Source organism: Nuphar pumila, chromosome 13 (assembly GCF_984573655.1).
Source record: "Nuphar pumila chromosome 13, dmNupPumi1.hap1.1, whole genome shotgun sequence".
Taxonomy (NCBI): domain Eukaryota; kingdom Viridiplantae; phylum Streptophyta; class Magnoliopsida; order Nymphaeales; family Nymphaeaceae; genus Nuphar; species Nuphar pumila.
Genome location: NC_143261.1, coordinates 75,510,915 through 75,527,235, shown reverse-complemented (window position 1 = coordinate 75,527,235; position 16,321 = coordinate 75,510,915). Strand labels below are relative to the sequence as shown.

Genomic DNA, 16,321 nt, shown 5'->3' with positions numbered 1-16,321 from the left:
ATCCATATCCTAATCCTAATGTATGCACAATGCGCACAATGGTTGGCCCGGCGGCTAATCAGTTGCTCCAAAAAGAATTTAGTTCATGGGTTGTGTCCAAGAGAGAGAAATTTAAAAACAACAAAAACAAATGTGGCACACATGGACAAGAACTAAAATTTACTAACAATGTCACACTCATACAAGATTATTGCAAAACCCAAAGAAAAGAGCTATGAGCCAGAGATTTACACAGACCCCATAGACCACCGTAAGACATCTCATGGCACCAAGGCTGCTTCGGCCATAAGATCAGATCACTCTTCTCTGTCCCCCAAAAGCCCAAATCTGCAACCGTTGCCAACAATAGAAAATTATGTAGCAAAATGTAGGGCAGGAAAGTTGCTGTCATCATAAGATTAATACCAAAAGTATAATATTTAGTATATGTCCATGCAATTGTATGACAAACTAACCTTCAAATTTCGATCCCAGCTGCCAGTACACAACGCACTCCCATCAGCTGACAGACCTAAACAGCTTATTCGGATCTCATGCGAATCGTTCAATGTCCCTAGGTTCAACGCAACCTGGAGACAACCCAAAAAATATCTATATGGATTGCAAGCATAAAGTTAAGACTAAAATGCTTAAGAACTGATTGCAGGCATGCAGACAGAAACATTGAAGCAGAATTGACGTAGCACATACCTTGCCGACAATAGTATCCCACACATAACAATCACCATTCGAGTATCCAGCAAATAAAAGTCTGCCTGATATAGAGAACGCAATAGAGGTAACAGTTGGAACCTCACTTTCACCATGTTGCTGGTGGTAGACTTGAAGCTGGTGCCCTGTCCTCATATCAAACAGCCTGCATGTACCATCATCTGAACCAGTTCCAAATCTATGCCCATCTGGGAAAAACTTGACAGTGTTAACATCTCCCTCATGGCCATGAAATGTTCGGACTGCACGGCTTGCAATGCGTGTATCCCAAAGCCGAGCAGTTGCATCACAAGAACCAGAGACAAACATCTTTGTGTTTGATCCGTTGATGGATACACTGAAAAAATACAAAAACTCAAACCTACCCCTTGACAGGAATACATCTATAAGTAGTAGGAGACTGAGTTGATGATGTTTCAGTAACTAGAAACAAGGAACACAAGCAGGCATACGTACAGAACTTTAACAATTGGCATGAAACGGCAAGAGATTCAACACTACATGAAATGCATCTATGTGCTGAGAGAGAGAGAGAGATGCCTCTGGCCTTTATGAATGCTAATTAGTTCACCAAATTTTTCACCTTTGTGAATTTGAAATAACATGGTGGCATTTTACATTAATTTCAGCATGGTATTTTATTCATTTTATGACTCGGTCATTGTACAGGATTTTGTAATATGTAGCATAATTGTGCATTCTTGCATGTGATTTTGTTACCTTCTTATATATATATATATATATATATATATATATATATATATATATATATATATATATATATATATATATATATATATATATATATATATATATATATATATATATATATATATATATATATATATACACTTGCGCATCTGGCGAGGCATGCAGCGTGGCAGCAGTGGGATAGCTCATAGCTGCTGCAGTCTTGTTGGAGTTGGCGTGCCGAGCACCTGCGGTGGTGCAGAACATTGCAGCTGATGGCAGCTGTTGCAATCCCTTCGGGTTGCTGAGCTGCACAGCATAGGGCGGGGATGTGAGTTCAATTCAGTAAATGTCTAAGAGACCCAGGTGGCCTGCAATGGAGTGGCTCCAGACACCATGATGAAACTTGACCATGCATTGCAAGAAACATGCATGAATATGCCAAGGCAAAAGGATAGCCGTGCATTGCAATCTACAGGCATGCACAGGCCAAGGCAAGAGGTTCGGCCGTAAAACACAAGCAAAGCACATGCATAGGCTGGGGCGAATGTCCAGTAGTGGGGTGACTGCAAGCACTCGGTGCGCAGCACAAGCAAGGATCATGCAGAGGCCAGAGATGGGCAGGCTCAGAGCTGGATTGAGACCATGGTTACAACATGATGGCTGTGCAGAAAGACTTGGGAATGCGGTCCAAATTTCAGAAGATGGTTCAAGCTCTAGGATCCACAAGCCTTTTCCTGCAGGCAGTGATGGTCGTTCAAGCTTAGGTGAGACCTATGGCAGCTGATGTATCCTCCTCACATGTGGAAAAGTAAACGGACATATGCCCATACCAAAAGAAAGGAGAGCCTGACATATGTCTACATCAAAACAGAGGAAGGCCACCCGGCAGGGCCCACATAGGGAGCTTAAACCAAGAGACCAGCATGGGACGACCTCTACTTCCAAAAGCTTCTTGGATCTTTCTTGAAATTAATTATTTATTAATTAGCTCGTCTTAATTGTTAGGAGTTTTAATTAATGTAGGAGTCCTGATAGAGATTGGCCTCTAGAAGCCTCTCTCATATTAAGTTTCTTATTCTTTGTAGGATTTTTTATTTAGTGACAAGTTAGCTTAGGATTGGATTTCAGGCCTCCACTCTATAAATAGAAGGTTGGGGCCTCACAAAAGGCAAAAGTTAGAGAAAAATTGCCCCTGTGACTATATATATATATATATATATATATATATATATATATCGAGAGAGAGAGAGAGAGATGTTTAAAGTGTGTGATGGGTGCCACGTATCCTGGTACCATTCTTTTAGAATTTCCCATCTCTACTTTTCATGCTCATGTCAAATCCCTTACGCACACCCATACCTGAAGTATTATTAATGGTAGGCAAGCTTATTAACATCCCCAATAGTGAAGGTGACAAACAACTCAAAACAATAGAAATATTACAGAAACAATGCTACAACATATTATAGCAAATAGAGAGAGAGAGAGAATTGCATAAAATTACAAACGCTGCCACTAATATGATGTCCAGCTGTAGAATGGCTAGAATACCCCTGGTCGATGACAATTTGCAGAACCGTCACTAGGCACGATTCTCAACAAAACCATCAGAGGACCATCCCCAAATAACATCTAGATTTGGGAGTAAGGATGCTAGTTTCCAACAGTGGAAAGACCAAAACGTATGATCATTCTCAGACAACTTTCGTGGAAACTTAGGTGATGTGGCACATGTGCAGTAATGTATTCTCACCTTATGAAAATTCTACTTAGCAGTTAATTTGATTTTAAACACTAGTCCATGGAGATGGTAAAGAACAATGTAACAACCATGTGACAGCTAGGTATAGACCACCCATCACCCAAACAAAGCCTTTAGCAGGACTAGTTATGGGTTGTGCTCATGCTATAAGCACATTGCAGCATTGCACACACAAAAGAAGCAACATAAAGAAAACACAAGAAAGCAAGAAGAAGATATACAAACACAAAAACTAAATTGCAAGGGCAAAACAGGAGCATTCAATTTCATTGGAAATCAGCAACAGTTGAATGTTGCATAACAATTGCCTTAGCAAATCTTACTAGGCCTATGCTACTTACTGAGAGATAATACTGGTTGGATCTGGGTATTGGATCCAGATTCAATGTCTATATTGTCCATAATCTGATGTTATTCACTATTTCCTTATTTCTTTACCATATTGCCCTTATAGCTGGTTCATTGTAACATGTAAAGTATGGGAAGAATTGTAAAGTTGCCTTGTATGTTTTATTTCCTTTATAATGAGAAGCACTCCACGATCTCCCCTATTGGGAGAGTTAGACAGAGAAACATCACCCTAACCGTTGTCTCTTTCTTCTCCTTGTGACTACTTTGGGACGTTGATGGATACCAAATCTAACATGGTATCAGAGCGAGAGGTTGACTGATCACATCTATCAAGGTAAGCACTAAAAGATCTTGAGTTTTTTCCTCTTATTTGCCTCTTTTCAAGATTCCTTATTTGTTTATTTTTCTCTCTTCTTCTTTCTTCATTTTCTCCTCATTTTCACTCTTCTTTGAGCCTTTAATTAGATTGAATTGCTTTTCAGTGTTCCCAATCTTTCCTGGTTCTATATTGGCTATTTTCAAAAGGGAAATCTTTCTCCCAACGTGAATACCTATATACCTATTTTCTGAATACCCATTTTCTGCAGAAATCTTATTTGATGTCAATTTAAATTTCTTTTCTCTTATTTCCCTTATCTTGACATCATATTTCCTTTTGCCTATCTGGTCTGCGTGATTCTGAAAATCTATCTCACGCATCTGCTTGAATTTTGTTGCTGTTTTCTCTTTCATATTCAGTTTACAGAAATTTTGTTTGGATTCATTCACCATCATGTCACTTATTTTGCCTATGTACCGTGATATCTGTTATATATCAGAAACTTTAAGTTTCTGATCAGACTTTGTTTCTTGCTTGTCTGTTGTGTAAGACCAACAAAAAAAAAGGTCGGAAAAAAAAGGAAAATTTGAGTCTTCCAATTTTGATACCAACGTGATTGGTTATACACTCCTGTTTATTTATTCTATTTATTATTCTTATTGTCTTTCTTATTTATGGATCCAAATCCCTAACCAACTCTATCTTCTACCTTTTTGCCCCAATTAGTTCCTGAAAAATTGAACAACTTGAATTTTCTTACTTGAAAGAGGCAAATAACTCCTTTTATTAGGAGTCAAGATCTTTCTTACCATCTTGATGGATCCATCATCCCTCCACCAGAGTATGTTATCAAGGAGGAAAAGGATGACAAAGGGGTTGTAGTTTCTTCTATTCATATTAGAAATCCAGATTCTATTTTCTGGATGAAAAGGGATCAGGCATTGGTTGAATACATCATCTCATGGATAAAAAGAGGTAACACTGGTTGGATCTGAGTATTGGGTCCAGATCCAACATGTCTATATTGTCCATAATCTGACGTTATTCTCTATTTCCTTATTCCTTTTCCATATTGGCCTTAAAGCTGGTTCATTGTAACATGTAAAGTATGGGCAGAATTGTAAAGTTGGTTTGTATGTTTTATTTCTTTTATAATGAGAAGCACTCCACCGTCTCCCCTATTGGGCTCGTTAGACAGAGAAACAGCACCCTAAAGCACCGTCTCCTCTTACTTCTCCTTGTGACTACTTTGTGACATTGATGGATACCAAATCTAACACTACTAACCTTAAACAAAAGGAGCACATCAATAGCAAAGGTGACGAACCACAAGGGATCTGAGGAAATCAGAAAACTAATAGGCAACCATTAAGGGAACTTTACCCATGGTTACCAGAAGCTTCTATTTATTTTGAGAAACTTGCTTCTTGAACAGCCGCTTCAGAAGTAGGAAACTAGATGCTTCTGAAACTCAATTCCCTTATCTTGGGAAGTATGGTTCCTATCCTAGAGCATCAGATTTTCAACATGGGAATTGAATTTTCTTTGACAAACAATACATTTACATAATTAATGAATTCTGATTCCTATAGTAAAAATACTATAATTGACCTATTTTAACTAGATTGAAGAATAAATCTTAAACGGCAGCATATTCTCTATAATTTTAAAACATTGTGAAATAAAAAAAAAACTGAATTCACTTCTTAAACGCATTTTATTAACTTCAAACTTCCTATTTTATATGTACATATACATATAAAGCCCCATTTCTCACATCCACTTCCCACAAAATATTCTCGATTCCACTTCACTCTTTGGCAACCTTGATCAAGGTGGAAACAGCCCATGTAGACAGATTATGGAAATATGGAAAATACTAGGTATAGCCATACAAGGATATGTTGCAAGCCCATTAAGGCTGTGATGCCACACAGCTACAGTATATGTTGTGTCGTGTTCGATCAAGCCAAAGAGTGCACCCAAGGTCCCAAGCTTAGCTAAATAAGCTACAGGCTTAGGTTTGCAAGAGGTTCAACCAGGCTTACTATCAAGTTTTCTACCTTGACTCATCTTGGGCCAGAGTAAACAGCATAAGACTAGCCTAATGTCTAACTTTAAAGGCAATTCCCAATCCAGTTTGGGTCAAATCCCTTTTGAGTAGAAAAGACCAAGTGCTTGTTTATCAAACCAATGCTTATTGGATGAGGACTATGCCCTAAAGCACCCAACTGTACAACAATTTGAGCACAAAAAGGTTCATATCTGGATTAAACCCTCATAGGTGAGACATGAGTATGAAAATTTACCTCTAAGTAAAACAAATAGTAAAGAACATATTACCTCTAGACATGAGTATGAAAAAAATTAACTCTAGGTACACAAATAGTAAAACATATATAATACATTTCTTTAACATTCCTTAACACTAAGAAAATTTGGCTCCACCATTGTAACCAATGCTTGACAACCAATGAGCCTCAAAGCACTAAGTCTTGTGAAAAGTCTCACACACAATCAAGTTTCCAAATAACTTGATATTCAAAACATATGCCAACACAAAATAGCATTAAAAAACTTCACACCACAAGAAAGAACAAGTGCTTCAAATGCACTGTGTTATTGCAATGAGGGGATAAAACCCTTTCATTCATATATACATACAATGGGCTCATTGCCCTTATTTATAATGCATTACACTTTGAAAAAGCCGTTGGGCTATTCCCAACAGATCTAATTAGAGCTGTTGGGAATCAGCCCAACGGCTCTTATTTGACAGACTGTGTACACAGTCAGTGGCTGACTGTTGTACACTGTACACAGTCAGCTACTGACTATGTACAGAAAGAGAACAAAAACTGAAAAAGAAAAATAAATAAAATGAGAAATTACAGAAATAAGAAAATAAAAATTACAAGAATATACGTATATACTTTAAATATGTATTTATATGCATATACTTATACATATACATACTCTTGTATTAAGGAGAGTATATATATATATATATATATATATATATATATATATATATACACATATATATATTCAAGTATATACATATATGTATTATTTTCTAACAGTCTCCCTCAAACTTATGGTGACATCACCGAAAGTTTGTCAAGTAAAAAGTTGAATCTTGGTGAGCACAGTGCCTTGGTGAAAAAATTCGCAAGTTGATATTTTGATGTCACGTAGGGAAGATCAATAGTCTTCTTTAAATATTCTTCACAAACAAAATGACAATCCATCTCTATATGCTTGGTTCTTTCATGAAACGTATGATTTCAAGCAATGTATATGAAGTTCTTGTTGTCACAACATAATCTTGTAAGATTCTGAAGATGAATTCCCATATCTGAAATTAGTTGTTGGAGCCACACGATTTTCATGGTAGTAGTTGTCATTACTCTATATTCAGCTTATGTAGATGATAGTCACACTTTTTGTTGTTTCTTGCACCTCCATGAAATCAAAGATTCACCTAGAAACACACAAAAATCAGTGGTTGAGTGTCTATTATTTGGATCCCCTCCCCAATCAGCATCAAACTATGCAATAAGATCTAAGGAGGAAGAAGAAGATAAAAAAACTCTCTTATGTATTGTGCTTCTAATGTATTTGATAATTCTCATCACTGCACTCATATGAGCTGATGTTGGAGCGTGTTGAAATTGACTGGCTATATGTACAACATGAGTTATGTTTGGTCTTATAATACTCAAATACATAAGAGATCCTACGAGTTGTCTGAAGAGAGTTGAATTGTCTAAAGGAACTCCATCATCGGCTCGCATTTTCATTCCAAAAGTCTCTGGGGTGTAACAATTTTATCATCTGATAGTCCTGACCTGTCAATAATATCTGAAGCAAACTTTGTTTGTGACAATATGTACCCTCTGTTAGAGTAGGATACTTCTATACCAAGGAAGTATGTTAGGAACCCAAGTTCTGTTATTTCAAAAAAAAAAAATTTAAACTGTTTTACTTTCTTGATTCCTTCTTTATCACTCTTGTAATCAACATATCATCAACATATAAAAGTAAAATTATAATACCTGTAGAAGAATTCTTGATAAATAAAGTTGTATTAGTGTAGCATCGTTTAAAATCATATCTTGCAATAACATTGTTAAAAGTATCAAACCAAGCTTTAGGTGTTTGTTTGAGATCATACAGTGTTTTTTTTAATTTAAGTACTTTACCTGAAGGAATTATCAATCCAGGTGGAACATCCATGTATACTTCCTCATTAAGATTCTCATTCAAAAAGGCATTTTTAACATCCATTTAAAATATATTCTAAGTTTTAATAGCTGAAATAGCTACAAGCATTCGAACAGTGGTCATCCTGGCAACAGGAGCAAAAGTTTCTTCGTAATCCACTCCATATTCTTGAGAATATCCTTTGGCAACTAGCCTAGTTTTATGCCTTTCCAATGATCCATCACTTTTGATTTTTACTTTAAAAACCCATCTACATCCTATGGTCTTCTTTCCAATGGGTAAATTTAGAATTTTCCAAGTGTTAGCTTCTTTAAGAGCATCTAATTCTATATGCATAGCTTTTATCTATTCGGGTAAATTTTTTTCTTCATTGTAACATGAAGGCTCAAAATATGAATGAATAGATATAAGACATGCTTTATGTCTAGGAGAGAATGAGTCATAAGACACAAATTTATTTGGAATTCTTGAGGTTCGTTCAAATCTACGAATGGTGGTTTGTTCTGAAAGAATTTCTAATGCTTCATTGTTACTTTGATTTACACTTTCATTGGTTGCATTTTGATTTCTTCTAGTGTATACTATTGGTTCAACTGTTGTTCTATCTTCAACAAGAGATTCTACATAACTATTTTCATCATTAGACAACAGTTTAAACAAGAAAGAATAATCCGAATTTATGTCTTGTGACGTGTTTCCTTCAAATCCACTTTCATTTTCAACAAAATTAATATTTCTTGAGACAAGAAGTTTATCATTTTTAATATCGTAGTATTTAAATCATTTTTGTGTTTCAGAGTAACCAATGAACGCACAGGGGATAGCCTTAGAGGATAATTTATCTCCTTTATCATTTAAAACATAACATTTACAACCAAAGATTCTCAGTCTTTGATAGTCAGGTTGATATTTGAATAATTTTTCAAAAGGAATTGCATATGAGATATACTGCGGTTAATGCAGCTTCAACCCAAAGATTTTTAGGAACATTTCTAGCAATAAGAACGGTTCTTGTAGTTTCCATAATATGTTTGTGTTTTCTTTCTGAAATTCTGTTTTGTTGTGGGGTTTTAAGACATGATTTTTTATGTAAATTTCTTTGTTTTCTAAAAATTGTTTAAACTCATTTGACAAATATTCTCCTCCAGAGTCAGTTATGAGAATTTTGATCTTACTTTCAAATTGATTTTTAATCATGTTATGGAATGTTTTGAAGGTTGCAAATACATCTGATTTAAACTTAAGAAAGTAAATCCAACAATATCTAGTGAAGTCATCAATAAACACAACGTAGTAGAAGAATCATCCTTTAGAAGCAATAGGAGCAGGACCCCACACATCCGAATGAACTAATTCAAAAGGCATTGAAGAATAAAAAGTTTTTTGACCATAAGGCAAGGTTGCCATTTTACCGAGTAAACATTCTTTACATTCAAAATTATCTTTACAAAGATTCTTGGTAATCGGTACAAAATTTAATTTTCTTATATTTGGATGCCCAAGTATATGATGCCAAGTCCGTATATCTTTTATTTGGGCAGTGTTACAAAATGATTCCTTTGGAATACAAAGGAAATCCATATAATAGAGATTTCATTGCCTAGAACATTTCCCAATCAATTTCTTGGACTGGCGATCCAGGAGTAGAAGAGGATGCAATGGTTGCTCCTGAAGTAGATCCTTTGAGTAATGGTTGCAATGCTTCCGTTAGTTGAGATAATGATTTGGTGAGGTCTTTGAAATTCAGAGTATCCTCATCTTGTTTTGATGGTGCAGCGGCAACACGTTTTTCTTGAGGCCCATATTAGTATCTAAGACATTGAGGCCTAATATGACCAGGTTTATTACAGTTATGGCAAATGATTTTTTATTCTCCTCTATTCTTGCTAAAATGAGAAGGTTTATATAACTTTATATGATGCCCTGGTTTTGATGCGGCAAGTGTGCAATCCTCTTTTTGGCCATTGCTAGAAGTAACAAGCACACTAACATTTTTACTCATATTTAGTCTAGTTTTTTCTCCACTAAGTTTAGTGAGAACCTCATGAATAGGAGGAGGAGACGAAGATGATAGCAAGGAGACCCTTGTTTGTTCAAACTCGGGTCTCCAACCATAGAGAAAAGCGAAGAATCTATCTTCTTCAACTTGAACTCTTCGCATTTCTATACACTTACCTTCCCATTTGGGTTTAAATTGGGCAAGTTGGGTTCATATGAAAGATAAATCCATAAAGCAATCTCTTACATTTTTATCTCCTTGTTTGATATTTCTAACTTTTTCTTGGAGATAATACTTGTGGGCCATATCTTTTTCGGTAAACATACCTCTAAGATATTCTCATGCTTCATTTGCCTTTTTGTAGCTTAATAGGTTTCAGGCAATTTTTGTCTCAACTCCACTTAGCATCAATGAAAGAATTTTTGCGTTTTTCATTTCTCATTCATCCAATTTCTTGTAATATTCTTTCATGGTTTTGTTTCTTTCGTCAAGACTAGTCTCAATCCCATTTTCACCTAATATAATTTTGGGAGTAGGTTCAAGAATAGTACCTCTTACGAATCCCCACAAACCTTGACCCTTGATAAATGTCTCCAAGTGTCCCGCCCAAATGTTACAGTTGCTTCCTTCAAGTTTGAATGGCGGAATAAAGTTGGAGTTGCTTGTATTGTGTAGGAAAATTTCACCCATAGTGAATTAGAAGAGAAAAACTAATCACCACCGTGAAAGAGAATAAGCACGCTTTTCGAGGCAACCCACCAATGCAGGGTTGATCACGTCTGAGTAGCCCAATGTTGAACCTTCCTCAAAATTCGGTTGAATCAATTAAGAGCTTAGATGAGATGGGAGCCGCATACTAGCAATAGATAGGTACTCTAGTATGAGCTCGACCGAAGCGAGAGGATTGTGCATGTGGTTCTTAGACCTCCGAGGCTAGGATGGACGCGTTAGGGGTACTGATTCTCGCTAGACATGATGGGGTAGAGGCCTAAGGGTAGCTATGGTGTCGGGTTTAGGTGGTTCTGGTAAAAGACCTAAGGAAACATGAAAATCAGGTAGCATAAAAACGACTCCAGAGGCTAATCAGAAAAGAGTTTGAGTTAAGATCTGGTATGGATTAAACCAAGGTCTTTCTGGACACCTAGGGATGTGTGTTAGGGTTAGGATAGGATATTGGAGACTAAAATGGGTCGTTGGGTGGATGAAACGCTCAAATGTTAAAAACTACACGTTCTGCCAAATTAGCAGGATGTAGTTTTGGTGTTTCGGGTCCCGGACGTAGGTAAGGTCTTAGCGAAGACTGATATCAGTTTCAGGGATTGTGTAGCAGGTCTACAGAGGTCTTAAAGGGGTCTACACGTTCAGGTGTGGTTCGGGTATGTGCAGAAGATTAAGGAAGACAAAACATCCCACAAAACGAGACTGCACTGTTGTTTCGAGTGCAACCTTGGGCTAGATGACTTAGGCAGCTTTAGGGAAAGTTAGGGAGAAGTCCTAAGGTAGGATATAGGTTCAGGGATTGTATAAATACATAGGACAAGGTTGAGAGCTATGTCATAAGGACTCGCCCAACTGGGTGCCGCACCCTCGTCGACGGGTGCGGGTGCGGCATCCGGTGTGGTCAACCTGACCCTGGGTGCGTTGACCGCACCCAGGGTCATTTATGTCCAACTTTTGGACTTTAAATTTTATATATGTCACAGGGACTCTTCAACTGGGTGCCGCACCCGTGTCGCACCCGCACCGATGCGGTCAACCTGACCCTGGGTGTAGTCAACACACCCAGGGTCATTTATGTCCAACTTTTGGACTTTATATATATATATATATATTTATTTTATTTTTTTGCCGCACCCCCGCACCCAGGTTTTTTGAAAGTGCCGCATCCCCACACTCGCACCCATGTGACATAGGTTGAGAGGATGGCTGATCAGCAAAACCACAGTTGACCGGGCTTCAATGTTAGTTTTCGCATGTAAGGAGATGCTCCGCTGCACGTCAGGGATACGAAAAGGGCTTGGGCCCTTAGCAGAGGTGGATGACTAGATCCACGAGTCTGATCCACACGTGAGCTTAGAGACTAGAGAGAGGAAAACGCGAGAGAGGAAAGAGACAATAGAGAAAGAAGAGGGGGCCCAATGAGAGAGATTGAGAAACTTTAATATCGTATTCAATGCCTAAAAGGTGATACCATATGAAAAGTCTCACACACAATCAAGTTTCCAAATAACTTGATATTCAAAACATATGCCAACACAAAATAACATTAAAAAGCTTCACACCACAAGAAAGAACAAGTGCTTCAAATGCACTGTGTTATTGCAATGAGGGGATAAAACCCTTTCATTCATATATACATACAATGGGCTCATTGCCCTTATTTATAATGCATTACACTTTGAAAGAGCCGTTGGGAATCAGCCCAACGGCTCTTATTTGACAGGCTGTGTACACAGTCAGTGGCTGACTGTTGTACACTGTACACAGTCAGCTACTGACTATGTACAGAAAGAGAACAAAAACTGAAAAATAAAAATAAATAAAATGAGAAATTACAGAAATAAGAAAATAAAAATTACAAGAATATACATATATACTTTCAATATGTATTTATATACATATACTTATACATATACATACTCTTGTATTAAGAAGAGTGTATATATATATATATATATATATATATATTCAAGTATATACATATATGTATTATTTTCTAACAAGTCTGACAATTTTTTTTATGGGCAACCAAAGTCACTTATTGTCAGGAAAAAAAAGTCACCTCTTTTAAAAAAAGACCCACAAATGACAGTTCCAAATATATGATAAACTTTAAAGAATGGACAAGAAAATAGACAAAAAGAAAAGAAGACAGAACTAAAGCATGGATCATTTTTACAACTGAAATATATCATAATTATAGTAATGAAAGTTCAGACCAATCTAACATCAAGAACTTTCTCAAAGCTATTTTCTTGGGGACCTCATAAACGTTCCTTACCTCAATACATCAGCAGTGTGACCTGATGGAAATTCACCTCCAAAAACCGAAACCCTTTGACCAGTAGTAACATCCCATGAAATGCATGTCTGATCACCCGAGCCAGTTATTAGATGGGCATCATCACCTGGCACATACTGACACGAGGATACATAACCTTTGTGTCCACTAAGTATTCTTGAAGTTGGTAGATTCCCATCCTTGTCAGTTTGAGAGCTCAAATTGAATATTGAGCATACACTCTCCAAGCCCCCACATGCAACTGACTGACCACTAGGAGAAAATGCACATGTCATGACCCATGGTAACTTGATTGCATGTGTTTTCTGGCTTGTTAGAGCATTCCATACAATCAATCTTCCATCCTGAGATGCACTCACAATGCGGTTCTTCTCCAAACTCCAGTCTAGTGAATAAACCTGATGGATTTAGTTAAAAGAAAAGTTCACATCATTTTCTTGCAGAGACGGCAATTCAACCATTAGAAAAGTTCCTAAGCTTAACAAATTAATACAGAAAGAGTCCAACATAATCAAAGTTACTGATAATAGGGCACCCAGGCCTGTGGATGGCAGGGTGCCATAGCCCTAGACTCCTAGTTGACTAAAGTTAGAGCAAATCTAGCTACCTCCATCACCATCACTAGGTATGCTGCTTTGCCAATCATATGTGGTGGATTCAAACATAGTAAAACCACAGTCATAGTTACCAAAATATCAAATCAAAACAGAACTATGGGGTGGAACGTTAGAGTAATAATTCTGCAAGTCACAATAAGCACAGTTACTTCATATTTCACTATCAACTATGCTGATTCAGTTCCACAAGATGTGATAACTGTTTCTCACTACATGTATGAGCATAAGTACATGTAAAGTTTCAATATGTAGGCACCTGCAATACAGAAAAGATGCAACCACATGGCTGGAAACTGGGAACTGCTAAGATTTAAAAGGTATTCCACCAATTCTACGGCTACTTTCCAACTATGGGCTGGTTGTAAAGTCACCAACAATAAGAGAGAGAGAGAGAGAGAGAGATTGCCTTAAGTTTTGCTGGGTTTCAATGAAGATACAGATATTTTGGACTTAAACAAAGGAGAAGTTATATTGGTGCATTACTTGGGGATTGAGATCACTTGAGGTTTGGCAATATTGGGTAGCAACTAGATGGGAACATTATCCTGTACTAGAACAGAATTAGGAGATGATCAATCCATTGGCATCCAATCAGGAGCTGTTTGTTACCATTACTCTTTAGGGCATTGGGTGGTTATAAAGGTCCGAGGTGTTCACGTGGCCGAGAAGAAAATAGGATAGAAACAGAGGTGCAGAGGAGGGCCTGCATTTGTCTTGTGCTTCTCTATTAGTGAGGAAAATTTTCTTATTGCCTCCCCGCGGACAACAACTACGATCAGACCACACATTTTTTAGCGTGTCTCGTCGTCCCATTTTGCTTTTAATATCCTTTCCCTGTTTACAGCATTTGGCTCTTTGCAAACTACGTTGTATGTGTGCAAAGTTTCACATAGCAACCGTGGTATGATAGGTGCACATTAGTGAATCTACCGGATGTTGCCATTAAGGTGATAACAAAATGTGAATTCCAGGTCCACAACATCTGCAGATCGTGTAGTCAATGTATTCGATTGCACTACCGTACATTGTTGATCTAATAAACCCAGCTTGCTTCTGTTGAAAAAGTAATGGACTGAGTAAATCATCCATGTCTAATATCGATTGGTTTCCACAAAAAACGTTTAGAACCAATTAGAACTGATGCCGAGTTCAAGTAACAGCAATCGCCATATTATGGAACATGAGAGAGAGAGGCGTGCCTTTCCCGTATGACCTTGCAAAGTCCTGCTGCAAACCAGATCAGTAGGACCAAACGTGATCGTCGTCTTCCCTTGCGCTTTCGCGTAGCCGGCAACTGCCAAAGGAGACACAGAGAAACAGAGAGTGTGTGTATAAGGGACTGTCCCAGAAATCAGGTCCCTAAACAGAGCACAGGAAACCTCAAGAAGTTTATCTTGAAAGGAAAGAAGAAAAAGGAACAGAGAGGACAATCAGCTGTTAGAGCAGAGGAGTGCCGTACTGTCGGTGTCCAAGAGAAGGAGGCGCTTCTGCTTCAATCGCTCCCGAAGGCTGTTGACCGCAGCAGTCGCGGCAGCGTGTTTCTCCTTCAGCTCCGTGACAGACATCCTCTTCTTGCCTTCTCCTTTCTTCCCCTTCCCTTAACTCTTCTTCTTCTTCTTCTTCTCCCACCTTCTCTCTCTCTCTCTCTGGCCAAATTTTTTTTTTTTTCTTATTAGGAGAGAGGAGACAGCCACCGATTCCTCCACCTCCAAGTCAATTGCTTCTTTTTCTGCCCTAAATATTCCATCACCCAGTCACCAACATTGAACCAGCTCTCTCTCTCTCTCTCTCTCTCTCTCTCTCTCCCTCCCTCTCTGGGTTTTGTCTAAATTGGGTCAGATAGACCCGATTCTGAGCTGGTTCCATACATATTTTATTTACTCCATTCCAGCTCAAAACTGACAAAAACAGACCATGTTAGTTGTGGATCTGACTAAGAGTGTCAACGGGTCGGGTTTGATTCAGACTTAGGTGGCACTAAACCCATATTTGATTTGAGATATTGGTATCCGGTCTGGTCCTGAGTCCAATTGAATCCATCATAAGAAAAACTATACCCAGATCCTATAAAAATTACATGAATCAGACCCATCATGCACAGTAAAATAATATTTTTTATCTTTTTTACATTGAAAATTTGCATTTCTTAGTTGGAACTCTGGTTGAGCCCAGGTCTGCTATAAAAATTTGTAAATCATACCCAGCTTCATATATTAATGGGATTCTTTGAGTCTAACCCAAATTCTAATTGGACCTCCTTGTTTATCACAATCCCTATAGGGTTTGGTAAGAGTCGAGTCTGGGTCAAACCAGATCCATTCAGCCCCCAAAAGCCAGAAGGTGAAATGGATCGGGTCAGGTTATGGCTTTAAAGCCATTTCAAATAAGAATAGATGCCAAGTTGGACTAAAATGAAACTGCCTCCAAATATGGATTTTGAACCAGGCCCGAACCCCATTATCGGGGACCCGAAATAATCAGGAACAAACCATTTCATCTATTTTTTGTGGAACGTATGACTACGAGGGCGTTTCTTTCAGCCCTTCCAGACAAAAGAACCCCATTCCCATGTGAAAAGGGGGGGCCTTTCGCAGAGGGCGAAATGAATACTTCCCAACAG

At 37.9% G+C, this 16,321-nt stretch overlaps 1 protein-coding gene across 2 annotated transcripts; it reads right to left on the bottom strand.

Annotated features, from left to right (window-relative positions):
• Positions 1-39: 39 nt before the first annotated feature.
• Positions 40-15,512, bottom strand: LOC149818747 (guanine nucleotide-binding protein subunit beta-2-like). Of its 2 annotated transcripts, none has more exons than XR_016427075.1 (6): positions 15,161-15,512; positions 14,901-14,995; positions 13,064-13,482; positions 691-1,048; positions 456-591; positions 40-327 (listed from the first exon to the last, which is right to left on the bottom strand). XR_016427075.1 is itself a non-coding variant. In XM_089984391.1 (6 exons), the coding sequence occupies exons 1-6, from the start codon at positions 15,264-15,266 to the stop codon at positions 292-294; spliced, it is 1,128 nt and encodes a 375-aa protein (XP_089840517.1). In that variant the 5' UTR covers positions 15,267-15,512; the 3' UTR covers positions 40-291. The 2 variants fall into 2 exon arrangements, 1 of the variants encoding a protein (XP_089840517.1); XM_089984391.1 differs by having other exon boundaries at positions 456-569.
• Between the last annotated feature and the right edge of the window lie 809 nt (positions 15,513-16,321).

Excerpts from the sequence above, each read along its gene's own strand:
- LOC149818747 (XM_089984391.1), bottom strand. The coding sequence starts at position 15,266 with ATGTCTGTCACGGAGCTGAAGGAGAAACACGCTGCCGCGACTGCTGCG. Across the intron at positions 13,483-14,900 it reads TGCAAGGTCATACGGGAAAG|GTTTATTCACTAGACTGGAG; the intron begins GCACGCCTCTCT and ends TAAATCCATCAG. Across the intron at positions 328-455 it reads GCTGGGATCGAAATTTGAAG|ATTTGGGCTTTTGGGGGACA; the intron begins GTTAGTTTGTCA and ends CAACGGTTGCAG.